At 40.9% G+C, this 12047-nt stretch overlaps 2 protein-coding genes across 2 annotated transcripts in view; both read left to right on the top strand.

The window, feature by feature from the left end:
• trappc11 (trafficking protein particle complex subunit 11) overlaps nt 1–5998 on the top strand; it is a 20128-nt gene extending 14130 nt beyond the window's left edge. The window contains exons 22-30 of the mRNA XM_008419741.2: nt 701–822; nt 891–1010; nt 2189–2254; nt 2467–2623; nt 2712–2823; nt 2901–2992; nt 3121–3254; nt 4003–4170; nt 4267–5998. Of these exons, the coding sequence (XP_008417963.1) occupies nt 701–822; nt 891–1010; nt 2189–2254; nt 2467–2623; nt 2712–2823; nt 2901–2992; nt 3121–3254; nt 4003–4170; nt 4267–4311 (1016 nt within the window). The 3' untranslated portion in view covers nt 4312–5998. The remainder of the gene's footprint in view (nt 1–700; nt 823–890; nt 1011–2188; nt 2255–2466; nt 2624–2711; nt 2824–2900; nt 2993–3120; nt 3255–4002; nt 4171–4266) is intronic.
• A 439-nt stretch (nt 5999–6437) lies between these two features.
• The window catches only part of spdl1 (spindle apparatus coiled-coil protein 1), a 9758-nt gene continuing 4148 nt past the window's right edge, over nt 6438–12047 (top strand). Inside the window, exons 1-9 of the mRNA XM_008419740.2 lie at nt 6438–6676; nt 7580–7741; nt 8319–8486; nt 8581–8775; nt 8852–9001; nt 9605–9703; nt 10129–10239; nt 10337–10477; nt 11546–11652. Coding sequence (XP_008417962.1) covers nt 7580–7741; nt 8319–8486; nt 8581–8775; nt 8852–9001; nt 9605–9703; nt 10129–10239; nt 10337–10477; nt 11546–11652 — 1133 coding nt within the window. The 5' untranslated portion in view covers nt 6438–6676. The remainder of the gene's footprint in view (nt 6677–7579; nt 7742–8318; nt 8487–8580; nt 8776–8851; nt 9002–9604; nt 9704–10128; nt 10240–10336; nt 10478–11545; nt 11653–12047) is intronic.

The following is a 12047-nucleotide window of genomic DNA, read 5'->3' as shown; positions in this document are numbered from 1 at the left end:
CGTGAGGGCTATTGGCCGATAGTCATTCAGACCCATCACTGTGGAGCTCTTTGGGACCGGGATGATGGTGGCGGTCTTCAGGCAGGCGGGAACAGCCGCTTGGAAAAGGGAGACATTATAAATGTCTGCTAGGACCTCGCAGAGCTGATCAGATAATAATATTATTATAATTATTATCATAATAATTATAATAATTATATAATAATCGGTATCGGTATTGGCAGAAAAAACCCGATCGGCACATCTCTAGTTGATACTGATCACTTGTCTATTGCGATACATATTTCTAATGACTTATTGTCCAGTCATGTTCAATACGTTGGAATATGTTTTCTGATGAGGTCAGATTAAAAGCACCTTTTTAAAAATAGCAACTTTTAAGCAGGTATTAAAGATAACTTTTCATTAAGTCCGCATTTCTGTTTTTAGAAATAATTTTTTTTATTTTTCTGATTCTAATTTTAAATAGGTTTTCATTAAATATTAACAGAAAATCATAAATAACAAAAATAAACGCTGGAAAACACCCATCTGTGTATTTAATCTACATAATGTCTTATGTAATGATAAAGTTTCTAAAATAAATATACTTTTCAGTAATATTCCAATTCATTAAACGGGTCGGTCAAAGATCATATATCATATTTTTAAAACAACATTCTATAACTGTGTGAGAATGAGCTTCATTCTGTGTTTTCAGGCCAGGAGGCTGGTTTAGGACATACCACCCATGTGACCCTAGACGGGTCCAGTGTGTCTGACGATAACGCGCCTGCTCTGCTCACCGATGTGCCTCTGGGAGATCTGAAACCAGGAGAGAAGGTACACACACACACCAGAGGCTTCACAGCTTCTCTCTTCCGGTAACCGTATCTTATGTTCGGCTCTAGCTGGAGAAGTGTGTGTACATGAGATGTGTGTCGACCGGACCGAGGATCTTCTTGTTCCATGTGGCCTACAGCATCGATACTGCGGTGGAAGGACGACATATTGTGTGCAAATGTCATAAGGTAGAGAACCTCCTCAGTTCTACAGCTCAGCATAGGAGAACATTATTCATGTATTTCAGTAGTTTGATTCAGAATGGGGAACTTACATGGACTCATTGTACCCAGAGGGAAATATTTCATGCTTTTTTTCTGTTGATGATGAATACCCAGCACTCAGTTTCTTAGGAATGTAAAATCTCTTCAGAGCAATGAGGAGAAGTAACTTACTTTCTGAGAAACTTGAAGTTCTGACTCCAGGTTCTGTCCACAACCCGTTTCCTCAGCAGGTTTTTCTACCACATTTTTTCCTTCCACTCGATTTTACATTAATATGCACTCAGATAGCTCTCTGTAAACAGCCAGCTGTATTTTCAGGGAGGATTTTTCACTGCCTGTTTTCTTAAACGTTTCCATGCCACAACTCCCAAACAGCTTCAGCTTCTGGCTGGGACCCTCCTCTGATAACCCACAGACAATGTTGCACAATATTTTTATTCACTGTTCTATAATTATTACTTTGGTTTAGCATAAATGAGCAAAACAACTTGATAAATTTGACTGGCAGCCAATCAGAAAGATTACCACAGCAAATAACTTTTTTTTTCATCAAATTACACCTATAATTAATATAGTATAAGTATAGTATAATATAGTATAAGTATAATTGAAAAACAGATTAGATTTTGTAAGTAAAAGTAAATTATGATTAAAAGTTTATTGGATTCTTTTTTTTTTTACTTTTTTCCCCTCATCTTCCCGCCAGCTTTCTAAGGCCCTCCTAGCACCCCCTTTAGGCCCCCACTTTGAAAATTACTGGTGTAGACCAGTAATTGTTATGAACATAACATTCCTGGCATACTTTTTCATATTTTGTGTTCTGTTTCTTTGTTTTTCTTTGTATTTGTAAACAAAGATGTTGTCTAATAAAAAAAAATGAACATAGCATTCCTGTATATATTTTTTTATTGATATATTTGGAGCATTCATTTCCTATAAGAAATAAAACTGAGATATATAATTGTGTGTATAATGAATCTTTTTTTTAATCTTAGGTAGGGCAGGGATAGGGTTAGGGTACTCCTGAAATAACTTTTCAGTTATCTTCTTAATTATTTAGATGTGCATGCATACATAACTAGTGTTTCCTGTTCTGTGTAGAGAAATAATCAGCTGTTTTCTGTTTATTTTCTGTGTTCCAGGATGAGACGGTGACCGTGGAGACCGTAGTCCCATTTGAAGTGTCGGTCAAGTTTGTATCTACAAAGGTCTGGAGCTCACACGAAGATGTTTTTAAACGTTTTATAAATGTTGCCATATTGCTAGCACAGATTGCAGTTATAAGGACTTTATGTTGAGGTTTGTAGCAAGCAGAGGACTCCATCATGATCCCAGTCTCTGTGTGTGTGTGTGTGTGTGTGTGTGTGTGTGTGTGTGTGTGTGTGTGTGTGTGTGTGTGTGTGTGTGTGTGTGTGTCCAGTTCGAGCTGTTAGATCAGGTAGCAGTAGACATCCCCTTCCTTTTGATGACTGACATCCGCTCGTCTTCACCCTGGCCTCTCCTGCTGAGCTCGTCTTCCCTGCAGCTGCTTACGGTGACCAGCAGCACGCCACCACTCCAGTCCCAGCTGCAGCAAGGTACCAGGGCAGCCCAGGCAGGATGCTGGGCTACAGGGCTATGGGTGCTACTGCTGCAGGGCTGACGATGCTGTGTTTGGGTGTTCAGTGGTTCTGCAGACAGGAGAAAGTGCCAGTGAGTGCTTTTGTCTTCGATGTCCTGCAGACACCAGCAGCAGCAACACGGTGGCGACAGGACAGTATGTCGTCTCATGGAGGAGGTATGTTGAACACACACATCCAGAGGAACAATGGTGTGCATGAAGGCATGTCTAACAGGTCTAGCTGTGTCAAACAGGAAGTACTCCAGTGCAGACAGCCCTCTCATCCAGACTACAGTCACTCTCCCTCATGTCATCCTGGAGTCTGTCCCTCTTTACATCTATGCTGGTCAGTAAATGCCTCACTTCTCTCTAGGTCCTACCAAACTATCTGTTTTCAACACCGCGCTCTCAGCCAGCCATGTTGTGTGTGTCTGTGCCTGCGGTTGTGTGTGTGTGTCCGCGCGTGTGTGTCAGATCTGCCTTCGTTTGGGCGGGTCAGAGAGTCCCTTCCAGTTCGTTACCATATAGAGAACAGGACGGCTCAGGTGATGGAGGTGGAGATAGCTGTTGACCCGTCGGATGCCTTCATGTTCTCTGGACTCAAACAGGTACGACATCATACCTCCACCCATTTCAAAATAAGAGCATGAATATAATGTCAAACTACCTAAGGATCTCTCATCACACGATAACCAAAGCTTCAATACAATGTTGAACTATATTCAACTGAAAGGTTACACAACAGCCAAGTAAATTAGCACCAATTGCAGTTTTCTGGCGGATCGCCGATTACAGATCTTTATAAAGCATGACCTGCCAATTTTGATTTTGGCTGATACCAATTTTTTGTGGTCTGAAGCGTTGCTCAATATAGCAAGAAAGTTGCTGAATTGGCAACAGTGGGGTAACTATTGTTAACTGTAAATGTGCAGACATGGCCTGGTGGTTCGGTCTATCAGTCAAACCTTTCTCATGGGAGAGCAGTGGACAGTGCCCCTTCCATGAGAACCATAGATTAGATCAGTGGATAAGGTCAGCTTCGTGTAAAAATCAGCTGATCACCAATCTCCCAAAATTAAGAAAATTGGCACTGATAAATCGGTGCACACCTAGTTAGTGCTCTATAATTTACCAGGAAATATTTATTTAAGGGAAGCAAAGTGTGCTGCAGGTGTTCAAATTTGACAAACGTGCTGAAAGACCAAAAGATTAGCTCTGCTAAGAAGAGTGCCCACAACTCTTCTGCTATGTTTTGAAAACCATATTTGCTTTGTTTTCACGTCACAGTCAATTTGCTATAAAATCAGAACCGTCTGCCTCTCAAATCCAGCTCTGGCTGTGTGCTTTAATACACAGGTGCGTCTGCGGGTCCTCCCCGGCACAGAGCAGCAGATGCTGTATAATTACTACCCACTGATGGCTGGTTACCAGACTCTACCACAGCTCAACATCAGTCTGCCACGCTGTCCGACGTCCAACAGCCCTGCACTGAGACGCTTCCTGCCTCAACGTATCTTCGTCAAGGTAACTAGAGGTCCCGCCCGCCCCTGAGCCCATTCTCCTCTGAACGTCAGTGTTTCGGGTCTGACTTGAAACACCGTCTTGCTTCGTTGTGTCCAGCCTCAAGGTCGACAGCCAGACGACGCCTCCATCGCCGCAGCCTGAGGAGAGAATGAAACTGTTTACTGTAAATACCACCAAGCAACATTGTGTTTGTTCTTTTAGATGCATCATTCCACAGAGACGTCATGATGAACACTATTTGTTACTTGTCATTCTGTAAAAAAAATGTCGACCAAACATTAGGAGGCGGTTGTTTCCAGCGAGTGAAAGTGATGACATGAATTGTGTAAGCAGCAAAAACATGAGCTGATGTCGTCTTACCCCAGGGAATCCTGGAGGAATCTGGTGTGATGTGAGCTGTGTGTTGATTTTGGAAGATTAATCCATGACTTGAATGTGCTGAAGGAGTGATTATACTGAAGTAATGGAAAACTTGGCGTGTCTTATTGTTGCATGTTTGCAGAATTAAGGCTATGGTGGGGGAAATAAATATTTAACACATCCATGTTTTTATCAGTAAATATATTTCTGATTGGCCGTGCTTGGCTCAGGTGTTTTTGAACCACTTTTCCAGAAAAACAAGCTTCATATTCTGAAGGTAGGGTTTCTTCTGTGAATAGCTCTTTCCTTAGATTTCCGGTTTTACTTCCAGATAATCCATCCATCCATTTTCTTTACACCCTTGTCCCTTATTGGGGTCGGGAGGGTTGGTGGTGCCTATTTCCAGCTAACATTCCGGGCGAGGGGCCTTCCAGATAATTATCAGGAATATCTCTGGGCCTTTCCATCCTAACTTTAAATATACAAAGTCTGTCATATGGCAAAAAGCATGATGTTCCACCTCCAATCTGGAATTTTCCTACCTAGCATTCAGTTCAATTAAAAAATTTGTAATTTATCCCAAACGGAGATTAAGTGTTGGAACTAATGTCACTCAAGTGTACTTGAATGGATGGTGAAGCAGTGGGAAGGAAGAATAACCTGTAAAAGTCAATATTACCATTAATCTGAAGAGACCTCTGACTGAGACATGCTAACAGCTCAATTTCCATGTAGCAGAGACAACATTCCCCAGCATCATGACCTGGATGACTGCTAGTCCAACTCATTTGCTTTTGCCACTTTAAATCTGTCAGGCTGTGCTGTTAGGAAGCCAAGCAGAGTGATGTTGGGGATATGATCCTTGTCCAGTATGAACAGTTCTGGTATTTGATTTTTGGGGATGCCATCGCCTGCTCCCAATTGTTAAAATAAGACCTTGTWGCCACAGTTATGCATCATAACTGTCCCAAAGTAAAGGGTAAAAGCAGAAATCCTTCCAGCATCCAAAAACATGTGAAATAATTGTCCAAACATTCAATATCTCAACCCACAATTATGAGCACAAGTCTAGCTTAAGGAAAAAAAATCTGAACTAAAGTAAAGTTTCTCCAACATGCTGCCACTGTGGGTTATTCTAGGTCAGTTAGAAGCCTGGTGTGTGTTACAGAGAGTTAAACCCTTGTCTCATCTGACCAGACTATATTTCCAGTATTTAAATGTCTGATCTCGCTTTTTGCAGCTTCTGTACTTCATATGTTCAATACGTCTCCCCTGTGTCATTTCACAGAGTTATAAAAACTTCATTTACAGACCCATTTATGTGTTGATCTTGGTGTTTCAATCACATCATCTCTGGATTTCTTCAAAGCACTATTGCGACATTTTTGCCACGTTCATTTTCTCCCTTGTATTTTCAAAGTGTATTTTGAAATGGCACGATTAAAGATATGCTTAGAAGTTCTCTCTATGATTTAGGCAAATGTGGGGTTTCTTGATTTTTTTATCTTCATTCACATGGTGCTGGTAAAATTTTTGTCCATTCTTTGGGTATCACAACAAAGTTATCTAAAAAACGTGTCTGTCTGAATGTTCAAATACTTAATGCTGCAAAATATCTCAATATGCATTATGGAGGTGACGGCAATAAAGTGGCCAGTGTGTGTAGGACAGAATATTAAGGGTTAATGAGTAAGACATTTGAATAAAATAAATAAGAAATTTAAAGTGTAACATTTACTCAATAAAGGTAATTTACAGAGCACTTTTTATATATATAAATCACAAGGTTCTTCACAGTAAGAAAAGGAATAAAACACCATAAAAAAATTAATAGTAGAAAAAATAATCATAATGGAAAGTAGACACAACAAAACAAAAGAAAAAAATAGAAAAAAATATTAAAATTTTAGTTGAATGATTGTCCAAGGTGGGGAAAGCCTTCGAGTACTTTTATTATACATGATGTTTTTGGACCGTAACAACATAGCAATGGGATTTGTTTTTAACTATTTTCATTAACAGTGATGGAACTGAAAGTTGACCGTTAGATGTCGCTGTGGCTAATGTTAATCGCCTTTGGTTTGGTTTGTCGCGATAAGTCACGGGAACTCGATTCAAACTGCGGCGGGTTGAGACGGGCGAGAAGGTACAGTGCTTTTTAAAAACAATATAATAGCAGATTTTTGTACTCAGTAAATAATAATGCTCAGTGTATTTGTCATAATAATACGGCTACCAGTTTTAAAAAAAGATAAATGCTAACCGACAACCGCTGACGAAAATGTGTTTACTGTCTTACGTGAAAGGGTTGCTTTCTTTCGGCGGTTGACATTTTTATACGCTTAATTATTGCTGAATGGGTTCATAAACCTTCCTGAGGATTCAGTAATATTTCCATGGTAAACATTATAAACCATGTTTGTTACTGTCTGTGAGTCCGTCCATGGCTGCCACAGAAAAAAGTATGTTACTTGCTGTTTTGAAGTAAAGTTCCGCAAGTTGATAACAAACAACACATTTTAATCAGTTCTACTGCATTGAATCGACAACAACAGAAGGTCAATTAAAAGGTCACATCTCCTTGGTAACGCAGACCAATAAAAAGAAGCCTATATTCTCATATTCAGTAGAGCAAAAAATAATTGTATTAGCTTACTATCTCTAAGAAGGGATCAAACAATATGAACAAAAATGCATCTATTGTAACCATTCATAAATAGAGCTACGTTTAGTTTGATTTGTTTAAAAGGAATAAAGTAAATGTTTTGTTTTTGCGCTATGCGATATTTCTCTACCTTACTTTAAATATGTATCTAAGACATTGATAGGAAGGATAAATGTTTGTACTTTTGAAACAGATTCCCTGATGCTTTCAAGGTCAAAACCACTGCTAGAACACTAAAGTCAGGTGATATTTGTCAAGAAGCCTCTCTATCCTCAGACCTGTTGGAAAACATTCTGTGAATTGATGAGACAAAGTGAAATGTGGCTGCCAAAGACAGGATAATAATAACACCACTGCTGAACTAATCAGTGTTTTACCTCTCAGATGCCTCCAGAGGAGGAGAATGAGCTGCTGCGTAGCCAGCTGAAGGAGAGCGAGGAGCAGGCTCGTCGCGCCGCCCAGGCAGGCCTGGACCTGCTGAAGCAGCAGGACGAGCTCCAGGAGCAGCTGGAGGAGCAGAGGGTGGAGATGACCAACGCTCTGGAGGTGTGGAACTTGGTCCACACAGTCTGAAGTCTGGGATGTCTGCATCTGAAAATGTAGATTTAAGATATTTTAACCAGAGCTGAAGTGATTAATCAGATTAATTGTAATTAATACATTATTAAAACCAATTATTTTGCAATCTACTAATCGATCTATTGATCTATTAATAATTAAGCTTCACCTGCTTTATATTCTGTAAAAACAAAACATCTCCCATGTTTTGCTGTCCAATTATTATTTAGTTGATAAAAAAATTCTACAAATAATCAAGCATACAGTGAAGAAATATTGTGTTAAAGCGTTTTCTACAGTAAAATGCTAATTTTCTTATTTAAAACAGAACTGAATAGTTTTAATGTATTTCCAATTATATAAAACAGGCTTAAGTGGTTAAATGAAACATCTGCAGAATGTAGCAAATCTTTTATGTGATGAGTCATCTCAGTAAGGGATTTCTAAAATAATCGTTAGTTGTTGCCCTGATTTCACTTTTTGTGAGAAAGTTGCAGTAATAGGCAAAATGTAGGATGCAGTTTCCACCTCTCAGCTCTGTTGTGAGCAGCTGTGTGTGCTGTAGGCTCTGGAGCAGGACAAGTACTCCCTGCAGAAGGAGGTGGGGCTGAAGACCCGGATGCTGGAGTCTCTGCAGTCGGAATACGAGAGCATGAAGAACCTGCAGAAACAGCAGCTTCAGGAACATCTGGAGAGGAGCCACAGCGTGGCTCTGACTGAGCACCAGAACAAGGTAGAGCTGTGAGGCCGAAGCAAACCATCACACACTCCTGCTCTACAGGCCCAGGGAAGACATGGGAGATCTGAGTCCTAACCACTGTGTGCAGATCCTGAGGCTGCAGTCTGCTGTGGAGGAGTTACAGCTGAGTGAAAAACAGCTTAAGCACAAGCTGAAGGTGCAGGCCGAGACGCTGAGCAGCAAGATGGAGGAGCTGCGTGCACTGAACGAAAACACCCAGAGCTCCATGACGACGGAGATGATGGAGGTGCAGCTGAAGACCATGGAGCTGGAGAGCGCTAAGGTGAGACACATCTGGACGGCGGAGCACGGGTTTTGATGCTCTGTACCGAGCCTGAGACAGACTCCTGCTGGTCCAGGTGGAGCTGGAGCAGACCCTGCAGGAGAGTCGCTACAGAGAGCAGCAGTTGGAGCTGAGCAACAGCCGTCTGCAGAGACAGCTGGAGCGCCTCACTGAGGAGAAGGAGGAGAGGGAGAGGGAAGCTGTGTCCTGGTTCAACACCCTGGAGGTAACCTTTCTGCCTGGCTCATCTGCTCTCTTCCTTAGGTCCAACTGACTATGAGTTTTAGACCTTAAAGAGAAAACAGAATCTGTTATAAAAGGTGGGGATGCACGATCCACTACTTTTCACTTCCAGAACCAATACAGATATCTGAGGAGTAGTATCAGTCGATACCAATCCAATACAGAAATATAGCTGAATTAACTTAAAAAGTTTATTTTTTTTAAACACATGCAAAAATGTACTGACTTACAAATTAATTTGTTAACTCTGCACCAGTACAGCACATTTAAATACATCTATAAATTCAAAGCTTGGTCAATCATGTAAAACCAACTTTCATTTGTTCAGTCAGTGCAATTAGGAGTATAGCACTGAGTGTAAAATAAATAATAAAGAATATGAAACAGACAAAATCAATAGGCTCACTACTTTGGCCAAACATGTAAAAATAGATACAGATATTAATATTACAGATTAAAGCATCTCTAGTAAAAATCCAACAAAAAGTGTTTCTGTTCTGGATCTGTCAGCTTGATGTGATGAGACGTAAAGCAGTGTGAATCTGTTTCTGTCCCTCAGTCAGATGTCTGCTTTGTTTTTAAACAGAAATCTCGAGAACTAAACCGGGATCTGCAGATTCAGTTGGATCAGGTTCTTCAGCAGGCCCAGGATCCAAATAGCCGGGGCAATTCTCTGTTTGCTGAGGTAAACACAGAGATGGCACACACTCACTGTGTTCCTATCCAAGTATCACAGGAATTTTGAGCAAACTTTTAAAGGTTCAGTATCGTGTAAAATCAATAATATGTTGTAATGCTATTCCCTCATCAAGCACATACCTGTAGTGTTGCCTTGATTGTTTCATACATGCTTGAGAAATCTCCATGGCAACGCTGGTAAAAACATTGTTAAAGGGTTAATAAAGGAGCCATTTTGTGATGACTTCCTGAAAGCGGAGCTTCAGAGAGAGCAGAAGGTTGTAAAAAGGCAAAGGCCCAATTTCATGGACTTTAAATTAGGAAGTCAAATTTGATATGTGCAATATCTTATAGCAACTGAAGGTAACATAGTTACTTAATTGTGCTTCAAAATGGAAAATAAACAACTGAATCATGTCTGTTGTTTTCCAGCTGGAGGACAAGAGAGCTGCAATGGAGAGACAGCTCATCAGCATGAAGGTGCAGCATCAGTCGCTGCAGAAAATGCACGCCTTCAGTAAGCAGCAGATGCAGCGTATGAAGGTAGAGTGTGTGACAGAGGACAGCTTGGTTCTTCAGCACCCAGCTGCAAATATAGGATTGGTGCTTTTCATGGAATGACCATGAAGGTGGTGTGCAGGTCCAGATTGCCACTCTGATGCAGCTGCAAGGCTCTAGGGCTGACCCTGCTCAGCTGGAGAGGCTGCAGTCCATGCTGTTGGAGAAGAACACAGAGATCCAGAGTCTGATGACCAAACTGCAGAGGCTGGAGAAGATGGAGGTGAGCACAGAGCTTCAACCTGCTCAAATTTCAACTACAAACATCAGCAGGAGAGATTTTAATTTGTAAACCGACACACAAAGTAGAGCAGACAAAACTGTTAATGATATATATTTTTCTTTTTACAAATAAGTCTGAAAAGTGTGGGGTGGATCAGTATTCAGCGCCTCAAGTTAAAACTATGTGAAAAAAAGGTTTTGATTACAAGTACATCTGCAGATGTCCGGTATATGCTAGTGACAACAACCATCCATCCATTTTCTTTCGCCCTTGTCCCTCAGTGGGGTCGGGAGGGTTGCTGGTGCCTATCTCCAGCTGGCGTGCCGGGCGAGGGGCGGGGTACACCCTGGGCAGGTCGCCAGTGTGTCACAGGGCAACACAGAGACACACAGGACACACAACCATGCACACACACACTCACACCTAGGGGCAATTTAGACAGACCAATTAACCTGACAGTCATGTTTTTGGACTGTGGGAGGAAACCGGAGTACCCGGAGAAAACCCACGCATGCACAGGGAGAACATGCAAACTCCATGCAGAGGGACCGGGCAGAGGGACCGGGGCCGGGAATCGAACCCAGAACCTTCTTGCTTCAAGGCAACAGCTATACCAACTACGCCACTGTGCAGCCCGTGACAACAACCACTACAAGTTAAATGTTGCCTTTACATTTAACTATGATTCTCAAACTTTCAATATAATAAGTTCTAAAAACTTAATTAAAAGAATAATTTGGTATAAACTGATTAATTCATATCTGCCCAAACTGTCACACTTCTTCTGGTTGAGGGACAGGAAATAATTGAAATGCTGAAGGCTGCTTCATGCTAGCTGTGCTAACGCTACGACACTAMTGTTTAAGAGCAACTTCAAATGATCAGTAAAGCTCCGTCCCTCATCTGCGACTTTGATGGAGTAAAACTCCTGCAAGACATAAGGAGGCGATATGAGAACTCGTACAAAGGAATTTGTATTGATAATGATTACTTTAGCTTTATTTACTAAAAACGTGTGTGTGTGTATATATATATATATATATTGTGTGTGTGCGTGCCTGTGTATAGACGTTGCTGAAGGCTCAACCAGCCAATCCCGTCCAAGCAGAAGCAGTTGGTGGTCAGGATGAAACGTACTACACTGACCTACTCCAACTCAAGCTCAACAACTCTGTGTGAGTTCAGCCTTCATCATCATCATCATCATCATTACAGTGTTTGATGTTTACAGACTGAAATTAAACTCAGTCTGTAAACGTGTCACTGTTAAACAACTTGAGTTATTTTTTAACATATTGGTATGAAGTAAAGTTGGGCGAATGTTCGAATCACAACTTCTGTTTATTTTTCATCTTGTTGCCTTTTGTTCAGTTCAGTGATAGTGACGCAGTAAAGGATTATGAGATGTTTAACTGGAGCAGAGAAACAATGTAGGCAGAGTGTTTGCTTTTACAAGGCCTCAAAATTCTAGGGAGCTACCTATCTATCTATCTATCTATCTATCTATCTATCTATCTATCTATCTATCTATCTATCTATCTATCTATCTATCTATCTATCTATCTATCTA

Source organism: Poecilia reticulata, linkage group LG10 (assembly GCF_000633615.1).
Source record: "Poecilia reticulata strain Guanapo linkage group LG10, Guppy_female_1.0+MT, whole genome shotgun sequence".
NCBI classification, from domain to species: Eukaryota; Metazoa; Chordata; class Actinopteri; order Cyprinodontiformes; family Poeciliidae; genus Poecilia; species Poecilia reticulata.
This window is presented reverse-complemented; position numbering and strand designations above follow the sequence as displayed.